The sequence below is a fragment of the Triticum aestivum genome, chromosome 7B (assembly GCF_018294505.1).
Source record: "Triticum aestivum cultivar Chinese Spring chromosome 7B, IWGSC CS RefSeq v2.1, whole genome shotgun sequence".
NCBI lineage: Eukaryota > Viridiplantae > Streptophyta > Magnoliopsida > Poales > Poaceae > Triticum > Triticum aestivum.
In genome coordinates, this window is record NC_057813.1 from 755,737,458 (window position 1) to 755,752,351 (window position 14,894).

Here is a 14,894-nt window from a genome sequence, read left to right on the forward strand (position 1 = left end):
GTTTGCATGAAGCAATGGTTTTAGACTCGCTTTGATGGAGGATTTTTTTTTTTTTTGAAACGAGGCAAAAGCTTTGCCTTATATTGATAAAGAAGGAGCAAGAACAACAGCAAGGTGGGAATGGCTTAGGCCATCCCAAAGGAAAAGGAAAAAACAAAAACAACAAACAGATCAGCCCACAAGATCCGCCAGGTTTTTTGCTCCCGCTAGAATCCAATCTTTTGCTACCTCTCTTATCTTGTGCATGACCACCACCGGCAGAGAGGATTTCTTGTTGAAGACTCTCTCATTTCTTTCCTTCCAGATTTCCCAGGTGATGAGCATGATAGCCGTTTTTAGACCTTTGGGAGAGGAAGAGGGCGACCTAGCTAAGGCCTGCCAGTAGTCCACCACCTTGGGGCGACCAGAGCCCATGTTAAGCAGTAATTCCGGGCAGGAGAGCCAGGATGCCGCCGCGGACCAGATCCTCTTGGAGTAACGGCATTCGAAGAGCATGTGTCTCGCCGTCTCAGGGGAGCACCGGCATAGCTGGCAGGAGGGCTGGTGTGGCCATCCACGTTTGGCCAGGCGATCCGCGGTCCAGAGGCGATTTTGGACGGCGAGCCAAGCGAAGAAGCGGCATTTGGGAGGCGCCCACGTTTTCCAGACAATCGAGCCGAAGGAGCAAGGCAGCGCGGTCATGAACTGCGCCTTATAGGCGGAGCTCGCGGAGTAGCATCCATTTGGGGAGAGGGTCCAGATGATGGAATCTTCTATATCTGGGGAGAGCTGGATATCTGAGATGAGATCCCATAGCTGGACGAACTGGCCAATGTGCTCTGCCGTGAAGGCCTCCACCGCAATATCCGCTACCCAGGTATGTTCAGTAAGGGCATCATGGACCGTTCGGTTTTTCCTCCTCGAAGCTTTGAAGATCAGAGGTGCCATATCTTTCGGTGGCTTGCCGTCAAGCCATGAGGAAGACCAAAAGGAGGCCTTCTTGCCATCCCCGATAGTAACACGAGTCGCGGCGTTGAAGAGCTGTCTATCTGAGGCATCGTTAGGAGTTTCAAGACCTACCCAAGGTTTTTCAGGAGCCTTCCATTCGTCCCAAAGCCAGCGAAGTCTAAGGGCGCGGGAGAACCTTTCCAAATCTAGGATCCCCAACCCACCAAGCTCCTTAGGGCGGCAGACCTTCTGCCAGTTGACCTTGCATTTCCCACCGCTGACAGATTCCTTGCAGTCCCATAGCATACCGCGACAGATCTTGGCCATAGCCCTTAGGAAGCCTTTATCCACTTTGATAGCGGTCAGGAGGAAGATCGGCATGGAAGAAAGGACAGATTTCACATAAGTGCAGCACCCCGCCCGATTTAGGAATCTTCCTTTCAGAGGGTTCAACCTTGACGCAGCTTTATCAATGTATGGCTGAAGGTCGGTCCTTCTGAGTCTACCAAGCGACAAGGGCAACCCCAAATACTTGAGAGGGAACTGGGTGATAGTCGCCGAGAAGTTTGCCAGAACTGCGGTGAGGTCAACATCGGAGCAGCGAATTGGGGCAATAGAGCTCTTAGCCACATTGGTCACCATGCCCGTAACCTCCCCGAAGCCTTGAAGAATATTTGCCAGGCAGGATATATCCTGCACCGAAGGGGCAATGAAGATGGCAGCATCATCAGCGTAAAGAGAGATCCGAGGATGTTGTGAACCTCCAGGACTTTCGCTCATCAAACCAGACGCAGTTGCTTTATCCAGAATTTGTTGCAGCGGGTCGATGGCGATATCGAAAAGCAGGGGGGATAGCGGGTCTCCTTGGCGAAGTCCTTGGCCGTGAGCAAAGTCCTTACCGGGGATACCGTTAAGGATTACTCTAGAAGTGGCCGAGGAGAAGAGGCTGGATAGCAGAGCACGCCATCTAGGAGGAAAGCCGAGACGGCGCAGAAGGTCGAGTAGATAGTCCCAGCGAACTGTGTCGAAAGCTTTGGCAATGTCCAGCTTTATGAGGAGAGCCGGAGTTTTGCTGCGATGGAGACTGCGAGCGGTGTTTCTGACATACATAAAGTTGTCATGTATGGTTCTTGTTTTGATGAAGGCACTTTGGCAGCGAGAAACAATAGCATCCATCTTCGGACCGAGCCGGCGAGCCATAGCTTTAGCGATAATCTTCGGGACCACGTGGATGAGGCTTATTGGCCTGAAATCCGTGATGGCTTCCGCACCGTCCTTCTTTGGAATGAGGACGATGTTAGCTGTGTTGAGGATGGCGAAATTAGAAGCTGACTGCTCGGAGAAAGAAGTGATGGCCCTCATGAGATCATCTTTGACAATATCCCAGCATGATTGAAAGAAAGCAATGGAAAATCCATCGGGGCCGGGGGCCTTTTCTGAAGGCATATCATCGATCGCCTCCTTAATTTCCAACTCAGAGAAGGGGAGGTCGAGATCTTCCAAAGCATGGGTGCTAGGATCAACGACCATCCAATTGAAGTCTAGCTGCCGGAGGGGAGGGCGACCCAAGGTCTTGGAGAAGTGTTCGAGAATGACGTTCTCCTTATATTCATGTGTTGTCAGCCAACCATCATTATGTTTGAGCCTTTGGATATGGTTCTTGCGTTTCCTCGAGTTAATCCGCAGATGAAAGAACTTTGTGTTGGCGTCTCCATCGCGAAGATAGTTGATTCTGGAGGCCTGACGTTTTCTAGAGCGTTCCAAGGCCACCAACCCTAGAATCCGTCTTTTAAGGCCAGCACGGAGGGCCCTCTCTTCCGTGGACAGGGGGCGAGAATCCTGGGCGACATCTAACTGGAGAATGACCTCCAGAGCCATGGAGAGCTGAAGCTTGCAGTTAGAGAAGAGACCCCTGCTCCAGGATCGCAAGCTGAGCGCGGTGGTCTTGAGCTTGTGGTTGATTACGTGCACCGGCTGAGTGTGAGAAGAGGGCGCTGACCATGCCTGTAGAACCGTCTCTTGGAAACCCGGCATTTTAGTCCAGAAGGTTTCAAAGCGGAAAGTCGCAGGTTTACGGGGCCCACTCTGGTTGAAAAGGAGGAGGGGGCAGTGGTCCGACAAGGATGACGAAAGAGCGTGCAAGACATGACTTTCGAAAGTCAAATCCCAGCTCGGGTTGCAAAAAGCGCGGTCCAGCCTCTCGAGAGTGGGGTTCTCCCTTTCATTGCTCCAGGTGAACTTCCTGTTCTGTAGTTTTATCTCCTTGAGATGGCAAGTATTCAGAGCACGCCTGAACTGGCCCATGAGACGAAGATTCAGCTTATCATTGTTCTTGTCTTCCGCTTGAAGGATGAGGTTAAAGTCACCAAGGATGAGCCATTTCTGATCGTTGTTGGGAGCAGTGGCGATGATTTCGGCAAGAAAAGCTCCTTTATCTGTGTCAACGCTAGGGCCATATACTGTGGTGAGGAGAAAAGAGGTGCTGCACTCACGGATGGTGATCTGGGCGGAGATCAAAAAGCTGCCAAAGTGAACGTTTGTAACAGAGACTTGATCTTCATTCCAGAGAAGAAGAATACCACCTCGTGTGCCAACAGCTGGCTTGTGAGCGAAAGATCTGAGCTTAAAACCACCAATGTAGGCCGCAGTTTGCTGATCTATGAAATCAAGTTTGGTCTCTTGAAGACACGCGATATGGCAGGGAGTGTCTGACAGAAAGGCGTGGACCGGAGGACGTGGGCATAGCCCGGTGGTTGGGGGCGCATGATTGTAAACCTAACGACCAGAGTTCGATCCACGTCGGGGACGAATTTCTGGAATTCTCATGAGGGATGCTTCTTCTATATCAATAAACCGTGGGTGCTAGTGCCCATGGAGTTTCATTTTTTAGAAAGGCGTGGACCGTGTCTTTGCGAGCTTGGTCGTTCAGGCCTCGAACGTTTCAGTCTTTGATGGAGGATTTGATGCTCACTGGTACAGTTCTGGGTGCTACCATGTTCACCGGATCGATTTACCATAGTATATGTCTTCAGAAAAGAGGATCAAGAAGACGAAGATTTGGAAAGATTTCTTAGATCAAGATGACAAGGTTTGATGGGATTGCTTACCAACGAAGGAGATGAGCGTGGTTTGGTTCACCATGTTGTCCATGAGAAATCACTATAGTGTTTCTTTCTTGGTTTATTAGATGACGTCTCTTGCCGTCTTGCGGCGCCGTCTTTTGAAGAGATTGGCACAAGATCAATATGTATGGGGTGTACCTCGGCATCTACGCGGTATAACGGCGGCGCTGTCTTGTTTAGCGAATCGGCGTAGTCCCGGCATGAGCTTAAGTGAGATATGTGCGAGAGACTTGACGAGAGCTTCGGCATGTTCTTGCTTCTGGCCTGCTCCCATGCAAGTTCTCTGTGTACCATAGCATCAACGCGGTATTAGGGCGTCGCTGTCTTGTTTAGCGAATCGGCGTTGTCCCGGCGTGTGCTTAGGTGAGATTGGGTGAGAGACTTGACAGATTGGTGTAAGATCGATGTGGTGTACCTCGGCATCTATGCGGTATTACGGCGTCATTGTCTTGCTTAACGAATCGGCGTAATTCCAGCATGTGCTGAGGTAGAATTTGGATGAGACTTAGACGAGAAACTCGGCTTGTTCTTGCTTCTCGGCCGGCTCCCGTGCAAGTTCTCGATGTGTGAGACGACCAGCCTGGGCTTCTTGTTTCGTCGTGCCCTTCTCGCGACTGGCCTTTTTTTAGGGGTCGTGCTAACTGCCACACGTGTGGCAGGAAGGAAGACGCACCACACGTCTCTAATGTAAACAGATTGCCACGTCATCGCATGCATGCATGCAGGAATCTTTTTGGATTTTCAGTTTTTAAAATATTTTATCTCTTAAACGAAAAATCCGATTGAAAATCCGTTTTCACCATTAAATCCCTCGCGATGAGATCTTTGAAACTAGATCCCATGTTGATATGTTTTAATGAAAAAAAATTGGATTAAAAGTTGCCATGTCTATTGCATATGAATTGCCATGATGTTTACACTGAAGTTTCCATGATATGTTTCAGCTATTTTCTTCTACATTTAAAAATAAATTTTGACATTTATAAAACGGGAAATTAAGAAACTAGACTTGCCATGAACCATAAACTAAAATTGCCATGATACATGCACGTAAAATTGCCATGGTTCATACAAAAAATAATTTTCATGGTCAAAGTACTGGAATTGCCATCATCAAAATACTAAAATTGCCATGATCTACAAACTAAAATTGTCACATGGCAACTTTAGTTTAAGCCCTATGGCAACTGCGGTGTAAACATCGTGGCAACTTCTGGTAAAAAAAAATCGTCCAAACATATCAACATGGAGTCTAGTTTTGAAGATCTCGTCGAGACGGATTTAATGATGAAAATGGATTTTTAGTTCGTTTTTTTATTTAGGAGATACAACATTTTTAAGTCGAAAACCAAAAAAAATTCTGCTGATGTCATCTATTCATACGTGGCAAAATGAGTGGTGATGGAGGCGTGTGGGCGATGTGCAAACGCTCACACGTGTGGGCATTAACATTTCTGTTTTTTAGAGAATAGGTGCAAGGTTGATATGTATATGGAAGTTACCTCGGCATCTACGCGGTATTACGGCGTCGCTGTTTTGTTTAGTGAATCGGCGTACTCCGAGCGAGTGCTTAGGTGAGATTAGATGAGAAACTTGACGAGAGCCTCGGCGTGTTCTTGCTTCTCGGCCGGCTCTCGAGCAAGTCCTTCTCAGTGTTTGGGACGCGCAGCCTAGGGCTTGTTGTTTCTTCTCATCGTGGCCTTGGCCTGGCTGGTGTCCGCCAATTTGAGCTTTGCCACGTGCTGCTCATGTTTTCTTCATGACAAACATTGGTGAGGCAGTAGTGTCATGTTTGTATAGATGCATGTACGCCCAATTCTAGCATCCCACTTGGATGATCTAGAGTGGCGGACATAGAACCAGTAGTATTTTCTCCGCATGGTCAACGTGGATGAAACAGTTGTACCATGGTTGTGTATATGCACAGCCGATTCTAGAAGAACAGCTATGCGTGGATTGCTTTCTTCATGGGACCAAAACCAGTATTTGTTACTATCTTCCCATCAATATATTGCTCTTTTCTCATCTTATGACTCACCTTCGTATAGATTGACACCCGACGAGGAAGAACTCAGCGCCGTCGGCCATGGAGAATCGTCATCATGCCGACTGATGTAACATGATTCCTTGTTGGCGGATGGCGTCCATAAGAAAATGGATACTCCCCGGGCACGTTTCTTTTGGGAAGGTGCGGGCCCTAAACGGAAGTACCACATGGTTAAGTGGCAAGCCGTTTGTCGACCTAAAACCTAGGGGGGTCTCGGGGTCATCAACTCTAAGCTGATGAACATAGCACTTATGTGCAAGTGGATCTGGAAGCTGTCCCAGGGAGGGACCGGCCTCTGGATTGACCTCCTTCGTGCCAAGTACTTCCCTCATGGGAATTTCTTTGAGGCATCTCCTCACGGGTCACCTTTCTGGACCTCCATCCAATACCTCAAACCGTACTTCGCCAGGGGAGCGAGGTTTACGGTCTACAATGGCCGCTCCACCCGGTTTTGGCACGACGTGTGGATTGGCCAGCAACCCCTTTGGTCGGAGTTCCCCCACCTCTACGCCATCGCGGTTGATCCCAATCAACTGGTGGCGTCGGCCCTCAGTGCCTCCCCGCCCCCCATATTCTTCCGAAGGGAGCTTGTGGGACCGGAGCAGGCCGAGTGGGATCACGTGCGGGCTTTGACTGCGACCGTTCGCTTATCGGACTCCGCTGATGAGGTCTCTTGGAGACTCTCGGGCTCTGGCAAGTTCACTGTCAAGTCAATGTACAGGAAGCTGTGTCGCGGGCATGCCCCTATGGCAGCCACGGGGCTTTGGAAGGCGCGAATCCCGCTAAAAATTAAGGTCTTTCTTTGGCAATTATGTAAGGATCGCCTTCCTACCTCTATTAATATAGCCAAGCGCAAGGGCCCTGCTTCCGGACCGTGCGCTCTGTGTCATAACGCGGAAGATGCTGACCACGCGTTTTTTCGCTGCCCATTGGCGCGGTTTGCTTGGAGTGCGGTCAGGGAGGCCGCTGGGGTGGATTGGGATCCACGCTCACGTTCTGAGCTTGTGTCTTACTTAGCTGCGACCCCGGGCTCTTTGCGCCGGATAATGTGGACGTGTGCTTCGGCCTTGCTATGGGCCTTATGGCATATTCGCAACAAGTTTACTATTGAGGGAGCGTTTCCCTCTCACCCCGCCGATGTTATCTTCAAATGCGTCTTATTCTTGCAGCAGTGGGCTCCGCTGGGAAGGCAACAGGATGCTGATCTCCATCGACTTGCTACCGCTCGGCTCCGCACAGTCTACTCGGTGTCCCGAGCCCCGTCGCCTCCTCCGTCTGCTGCCTTATAGGGATAGGCGGCCCTTTTGGTCCTGCTTCCTTTGAGCCTGCGTGCTCGCTACTCTGGCTAGCTATGCCATGTAACGCACTTATCACCGGTCTTGCCTCTTGGCTCTGTTTCGAAACTTGGCTGTCTAGCCTCGGTTTAGTTTGGCCTGATACTTGTTCGCACGCTGCCTAATGTTGTGGGCTTTATTAATTTATTAAAGCCGGACGTCTCTGACGTCTATGTTCTAAAAAAAATTGATTCATCTCCTTGTTTTGCTCATGGATAATCTGTTTAATAGGTGGCTATAAGCATTGGCAGCGCCTCGCCGTAAAGCTGGTTTCTCTATCACCAAGCTGGCACCATGTAACCGGTTTCTCTGTCACCGAGCTATATGGATTCACGGCCGGCGTGCCTTCTGCCCTACATAGCAAAGTCAGATTGATTTTTCTCCCTCTCCCTACGGCTGCACGGGAGTCTGCCTTTAATAGGCATACGCCGAGGATCAAGTCAGTTGAGAAAACGTGTGCGGTCCGTTCAAATCTGAACAAACCATATCTAATGTTGAATCCATTGCGTGGGCAGCAATTTAATTAATGAGCCGTACGCTAATAAAACAACATGGCCAGCCAATCACCCGAAGGCAGCCAGCCCCACGTATTGGCCTTAGCTTGTCATGTTGCCAGCCATACATGGTGTGCGCTAATTAGAATATTGTGCTAGCTTGCACACACCTATTTCTTCTCTCCAGCAATTGTTTTTTTTCTTAAACTAAAGTGTAGAACTTAAATCTGTTTGCACCATTGTATTCTACGTGATGAACTCTACCAATAGAGTATAATATTGAATATATTCGTTTATTTTGAATTTTCATCAATGTGTGGGACCCACACGTCATATGGTATCACTTTGCTACATCAAAGGTATATTCTCTCTCATATCCGGTTGTATTTATTTGCATGCCGGTCCACCACGGTTCGAACAAATAAATTAAGATTTTTTGGTACAAAAACCCGTCAAACACCTAAAGCTGTAATTTTGCAGATACCCGTGCTAGTTGTTGGTTGACGTTCCATGGGTTCACTGATCCTCTGCTGAAACACATATGGAAACTAAAAATTAACAATAAGATAAAGAGTATTCGAAACGCGCCATGTCTTCTTGCAGCGTGCCGTGGAGGGTCACGGTCACAGTGGTCATCGGTCTCCATCGAGCTTGACTAGAATATGTGTGCTAGTTAGCTTTAAGGTGCAGCAACTATTTTATCGGATTTTGCTCCATAGAGAGAGGGGATACATGCATGCAGAATCTTTCACATCATGCTAACATCATTGGCTTTAGTTTCTAAATTTAAATTTTACAAATGATTTGTCTCACAAACCATTAAACTGATTAGCAATTAGTCTTGACTGGTGAGTTCGTCTCAACGAGAGCTTTAAAACAAGATATAATGTTGTTTTGTTTTGGCGATTTTTTCATCGCCACCAATTGCCACGTTATGTCATCAAGGTTGTCATGTTGCAAGTGAACAATTACCATGATAACAATATCTAGTTATTATACATGAAGTAGTTTCCCGATAAGAAACTGGAATTAATAATTGAAGTCAGCGGTTGGTAACTTTATTAAATCAATGGATTGTTACATCATCCACCAACCACCTAACAATCGATACTGACGGCTCCTCTATCCACGTTGATGGTGGCACTAGACCGCTAGCCTAGCTAATTCATGAGAGACTACAGTCGTCTCCCTTGGGCAGTGAACGAAAGAAACCGAGGTATATACTGGAGAGACGACGTTAATATCAGCATAAATGGTGGCCGCTTCTAAAACTGTGAAGCCTCCTTGCATGGTGTTGATCACCTCCATACAGTGACCCTCCACAGCACGCTGCGAGAAGACATGGCACGTTTTGAATACTCTTTATCTTATTGGTAATATTTAGTTTCCATATGTGTTTCAGCAGAGGATTAGTGAACCCATGGAACGTCAACCAACAACTAGCACAGGTATCTGCAAAATTACGGCTTTAGGTTCCACAGCCCAGACGATAGTTCAACATTTGAGAAGTGCGAGCCAAATTGGTGAAACTGAATCTTTGTTAAAATACGATACAAATATGCATTTAGTTTTCGTATTTAGTAAAATTGAGTTTTTCTTGCTAGTTTGCACTTGAGAACTTATCCAACGTTGGGGGGGAGAGTAACAAGGACCAAAACTTGAACCGGGAACTATAGCGCAGCAAGTATATTAAGAAAATAATGTTTCAACCAGTAGAAGTACAACGATTAGCATGACCAAGTCCTAGCCAATGGTGCATTGACATATGAATTGATTTGATTCTTGCGTTGCCACTGTATACAACTTGCGCGTTGGGACTTGTTAAACCAGTCAGTGACTTTGACACTTGGACGTACAGATGAACCACAAACAAATAAACATCTTGTATTAAGAAAGGAGTTAGTTGTACTGTACTGACCGGTCGGTAGACGGTAGTAGTGTACAACCATATTAGCTCCTACGTGGGACCAAACATGGTTGTTGCTGAGTTGACTGCCACCTTATATAAACGGCTTGGAAGCAGACAGGGTCTGCCACCTTAAAGAGTTTGCGCCCCAAAGTCCAAGGGTGTCACAGACTCACAGGTTCACGGCTAGCTCACTATGTCCAAGGTAATTAGCCATCATGCATGTTCTTTGGTTTTGCTTATGTCTTTGGGGCCGGGGTTCCGTCGAACAAATTTAAAGGTGTACACTCATAGTGAACGCCTGTGTTTTCACTTGTGAATGACCTGCAGAAGATCCTGATCAGAGCTGATCTCATCGGCGACAAGTGCAAGAGCAAGATCCTGTCAACTGCTGCCAAGCTCAAGGGTAGGGTACCTCTCTCCCTCACAATCCAACCTCTATCTATCTCGCACCCCTCTCCACTCTTCTTTACCAAAATGTATGTACTAATTTTCAGGGATCAAGTCCATGGACATTGACCAGGACAAGTGCACGCTGACGGTGGTCGGCACCGTCGATCCGGTGCGGCTCCTGCAGTGTCTCAGGAAGTCGTGCTTCGCCGCAGTTGTCATCAGCGTCGCAGACGACAAGCCAAAGGAGCCCGAGAAGAAGAAGGACCCCTGCCTGGAGGCCTGCGAGAAGGCCTGCAAGGACAAGTGCGAGATGGCTTGCAAGGAGGCGTGCTGCAACAAGAAGTGCGAGATGGCTACTTGCAATGAGGCGTGCTGCAAGAAGAAGTGCGACATGGCTTGCAATGAGGCGTGCTGCAAGAAGGTGGCGCCGTCCTGCTACCCGTCCTGCTGCACGCCGGGCTGCGACTCCAGCCCCTGTGGCCTGCCTAGCTGCCGCTTCTACATCTACGGCTGCGTTGTGCGCAAGCCGCCACTGGGACACGGCTGCAACAAGGGGAGGTCACGCGGACTCAGAGGAGAATGTGGCATCCAGTAGCCGTGGATTCATCGTCGATCGTCCTGCAAGCTAAGATTCTGCAGGAGCATGTATGGCGGTTTGTCAAGTCGTTGGAGTTTGCTTTTCGTATAATGATGATTCAAGACGACGGCTTCAATCAGCATGGTTACTTCGAGTTTGATTCTTCAGTCTGTCTACTATAGTAAAAGCATATATGTCGGCCAGCATTTCTATTTGTAGATATTGATGGCTACCTTATGAATTTATATTGGTGGTTTAAAGTTTGAGATTGTCTATTTGACATTCGACTGAAAATAAATTAGTCTTTATTCAAATTTTACAGCCAATGGGAAGCTGATAGCTGTATGCAAATGATCAACTTACACTAACCGTACAACAGTATTACACGCGGTTTACATTGAGTCAAGACTAAAGAGGGCTCATTCTCACTTAGTTGCAAATGCAAATAATTACAAAACGACTACAAGGTAATTACATGCACAAGAAAGCATTGTAAACACTATGGGAAAAACACGCGTTGCCTAGTGTCTGAGCATAAGCCAAGTGCTATTTCTCAGGTACTCGGCTTACACTGGGCTAAGCCGAGTACCACGCAAAAAAAAAAAGACACACGGCAAACACAGGGCTAATAAACCGAGTAAGCCGAGTACAGCTCAAAAAACACTTGGCTTATAAAGAAAACTTGGCATATTCCGTAAAAAAAATCGGCTTACACCCGAGGCTCGGCAGAGCACCTATCACGTGGCCATCCTCACCGCACTTGACGCCTCCTTGACGGTGGGCGCTATAAGCCGACACTACTAAGGAAAAGCCTAGCATTAGCGCGGGTCTGAGAGCTATCAGTAGCGCGGGATACCGCGCTACTGATACGGCACTACAGCTAACACTTAGCAGTAGCGCGTTCCGTCCAGCGCTACTGTTATACTCCCTCCGTTCCCAAATAGATGACCCAACTTTGTACTAAAGTTAGTACAAAGTTAGTATAACGTTGGGTCATCTATTTTGGAACGGAGGGAGTAGCTACTTAGCAGTAGCGCTCTACATACAAGCGCTACTGCTAATCTAACTAGTAGTAGCGCTTTTCCTTCCCAGCGCTACTACTATTTTGTTTTTCATTTTTTATTTTTAGTATATTTATACTCCGTTATACAAATTTTGATACAATACCAATTAAGAGGTTGTTATATCATTATGTCCATGATGAATTAATATATCATTGTGAGAAAGAAACATGGATTAGATTCATTTGGATGAATGAAAAGTTGAATTAGGACGACGATCCTACTAATTCAACTTTTGGTCACTTTTGATCCATCCACATGAATCTAATCCACATTCCTTCCACCAATGATATAAAACTAATCATGAGCATAATAACAAATCATCATGATAATCATGATCAACATCATCATCATATTAATATAAAAACTCTTGCATCATATCATCACCACCAACACTAGCTATAAATAATCATCATAACCATTACCACCAACATTAGCTATTTAATCATCATCTTCAAACTCATTATAGCTAGCTAATCATCTTCATCATCTTCAAATAATCATCATAGCCATAGTGTAGCACATCATCATCTTCAGACTCATTCTAACTAGCTAATCACTCTTGCTGCTGTCTCTCAGGTAAAATAACATAGAACATGTGTAGCACTCCTGCTTCATCATATTGGAGAATGTAGATGAACTTGTCTCTTAATTGTGGGATGCGCTTCTGATTGCTGCCCCTAGTACTTCTCTGTGATCCTTCACAATTTTGCTCCAGTCTTTGACTATTAAGACTTGCTCGCTTCGAGAAATCTTGAATGCACTCATGTGCAATGTAGGCTATCTTGGCCGTAAGCTAACCATTGTCATGCGACCTTTAGCCTCGATCCAATGAGGCACAACATTCATCGGGAGTCCCTGTTGAAGAACATCATAGTAACATACTTAGTAATGAAGTTTAGCTTAAAAAATAATGCATGCAAAAGATGCACTGAGGACAAATAGTAAAATTTTTACCATCTTTCCTAAATAGATGTGACAGTAGTTCAATACGCACACTAGTGGTCGCATGTTTAGAGTACTAATATCTTGAAATCCAGGAAAATAACCTGCCTTGACAGTATCAAGATCCTCAAGTAATGAAACATATTGACCTATCTCCTCGGAGTTTAGTTCAGCCCCGGGACAGTAGTAGGTGCTGTCTACGAAGCGCCGGACATGTTTGCTTGAATGGAAATAAGTTGTCAATAGAAATTAGTTGTCAACTATTTTTAAATAAACAATATAAATTACTTAATAAATATGGTTGAGAAACTCGCATAATGGTAGAACCAGAGGCGTCTGCACATCGACTCAGATGTCGATATTACCTTCAATATCATCTTCTGGGCGAATATCAAAGGTGATAAGCATATCAGGCTCAAATGCATAAGCCTTGCATAGTGGTCTCCAATTTTTGTATTCAAAATAGGTGTAGGTGTCTGCATTGTGTAATTTTAGGGCAAAATGTAACCATGCTCGGTCCTCAAGTGAACTCTCTTTACCTCCATACTTTTCATAATACTGAAACCAATGTTATCCAAGACATAAATTCTTGCATGGCAGGGGATACGCTAGTAGAATAGTAAAAGAATATTAAAATTATAAGTTGAAGCAAAAGAAAAAGAAGTTATGCTTAATTACGAAAAAAGACTTGTCGTTGAGACTTACTGTATCCACTTCGAAGGTCTCATCCAGCTTGATGCTGAAGCGCCTACCACCAACTAGGCGAGGCTTATCGCATAGGCCGTGCTCGTCTTCGTAGTATTCACACATACCAAAATCCTTTTCGTTGTCAAACATTTCCTATGTTTATAGTTGAAACATTAATTGAAAATCGATCGAAGGCAACTACTAGGAAACTCAACACACATATCATTATTACTCAATATGAAACGGGTTGACTTTAGGTCTACCGAGTCTTCCTTCCTAAACTCTCATCTCACGTATATGGTGGGCACTCCCTCTCTGATATTGCGACCGTCGGTGATGGTCACTACTCCTCCTTTCCCTAGTGCATTACAAATATATAGCACAAAGAAAAGAAGGAGAAGCGATCCCCACGACAAAAGTCGGCATTCCTCTTCTCTCATATATGGTGGACACTCCCTCACCAACTTTTCGACCATTGATGATGGTCGCTACTCCTTCTTCCCCTAGTACAAAGGTCTAGCACAAAGAGAAGAAGGAGAAGTGACCCCCACGACAACATTCGACATTCTTACTCTCTCAAATATATATATGGTGGACACTCTCCCTCACTCAAAGACACACAAGGAGCTGAAACAGACCTAAAGTCAACCCGTTCCATATATCGAGCAATGACATAGAAAAAATGCCCTATGTTTTGCCGAAATATCATTGAATTCATGTTCTGGCAAATCACAAGCTCTCGATATGCCCTACATTGTAGCACAAGTCATGCTAAAATTCATGAAAAAAATCGGCATGACCTTTGCTAAAGGCAGGACATATCGAGCGCCTGAAATTTGCCGGGAGAGAAACGAATCAACATTTCGGCAAAACATAGGCCACTCGGAGGCACATTGCAAACAAGAACACCAAGACATCCTGTATAGTCAGAATGCGTCATCATCGACATCAATGACATGGCAACTATATAACACTAGCATTTTCGTCCTCAACATTTACAACACATTATCATTTAGCTATTCTCACATAGAGGTCTTAAGGGGTCGACGATGGGGATGACTGCGAGGATGAGGCATGGGCAAACTTGATTTCTGCATAAACAAAATATATTAACCACTTACTATAAATAAACTAATTCTATTAAGCACTTACTATAAATAAACTAATTCTATTAAGCACTTACTATAAATAACTATAAATAAACTAGTTCTATTAAGCACTTACTATAGATAACCTAGTTAGTTAACCTAGCTAGTTAACCTAGTTAACCTAGATAATTAACCTAATTAAACTAGTTAACCTAGCTAGCCAACCTAGTTAACCTAGCTAGTTTGAATTTTTACTAATTAACAAAAAAAATCTACTCTATGGAAGAACAGATTGAGGAGAGATGAGGGAGCA

The 14,894-nt window shown here is 45.7% G+C and overlaps 1 protein-coding gene across 1 annotated transcript; it reads left to right on the forward strand.

Moving 5' to 3' along the window:
* Positions 1–9,985: 9,985 nt before the first annotated feature.
* LOC123158786 (keratin-associated protein 9-1-like) lies at positions 9,986–10,818 on the forward strand. The gene has a single exon (XM_044576630.1). The coding sequence runs from the start codon at positions 10,339–10,341 to the stop codon at positions 10,816–10,818; it is 480 nt and encodes a 159-aa protein (XP_044432565.1). The 5' UTR covers positions 9,986–10,338.
* The last annotated feature ends 4,076 nt before the right edge of the window (positions 10,819–14,894 follow it).

What these genes read in the sequence shown, in the direction of transcription:
- LOC123158786 (XM_044576630.1), top strand. Translation starts at nt 10,339, where the DNA reads ATGGACATTGACCAGGACAAGTGCACGCTGACGGTGGTCGGCACCGTC.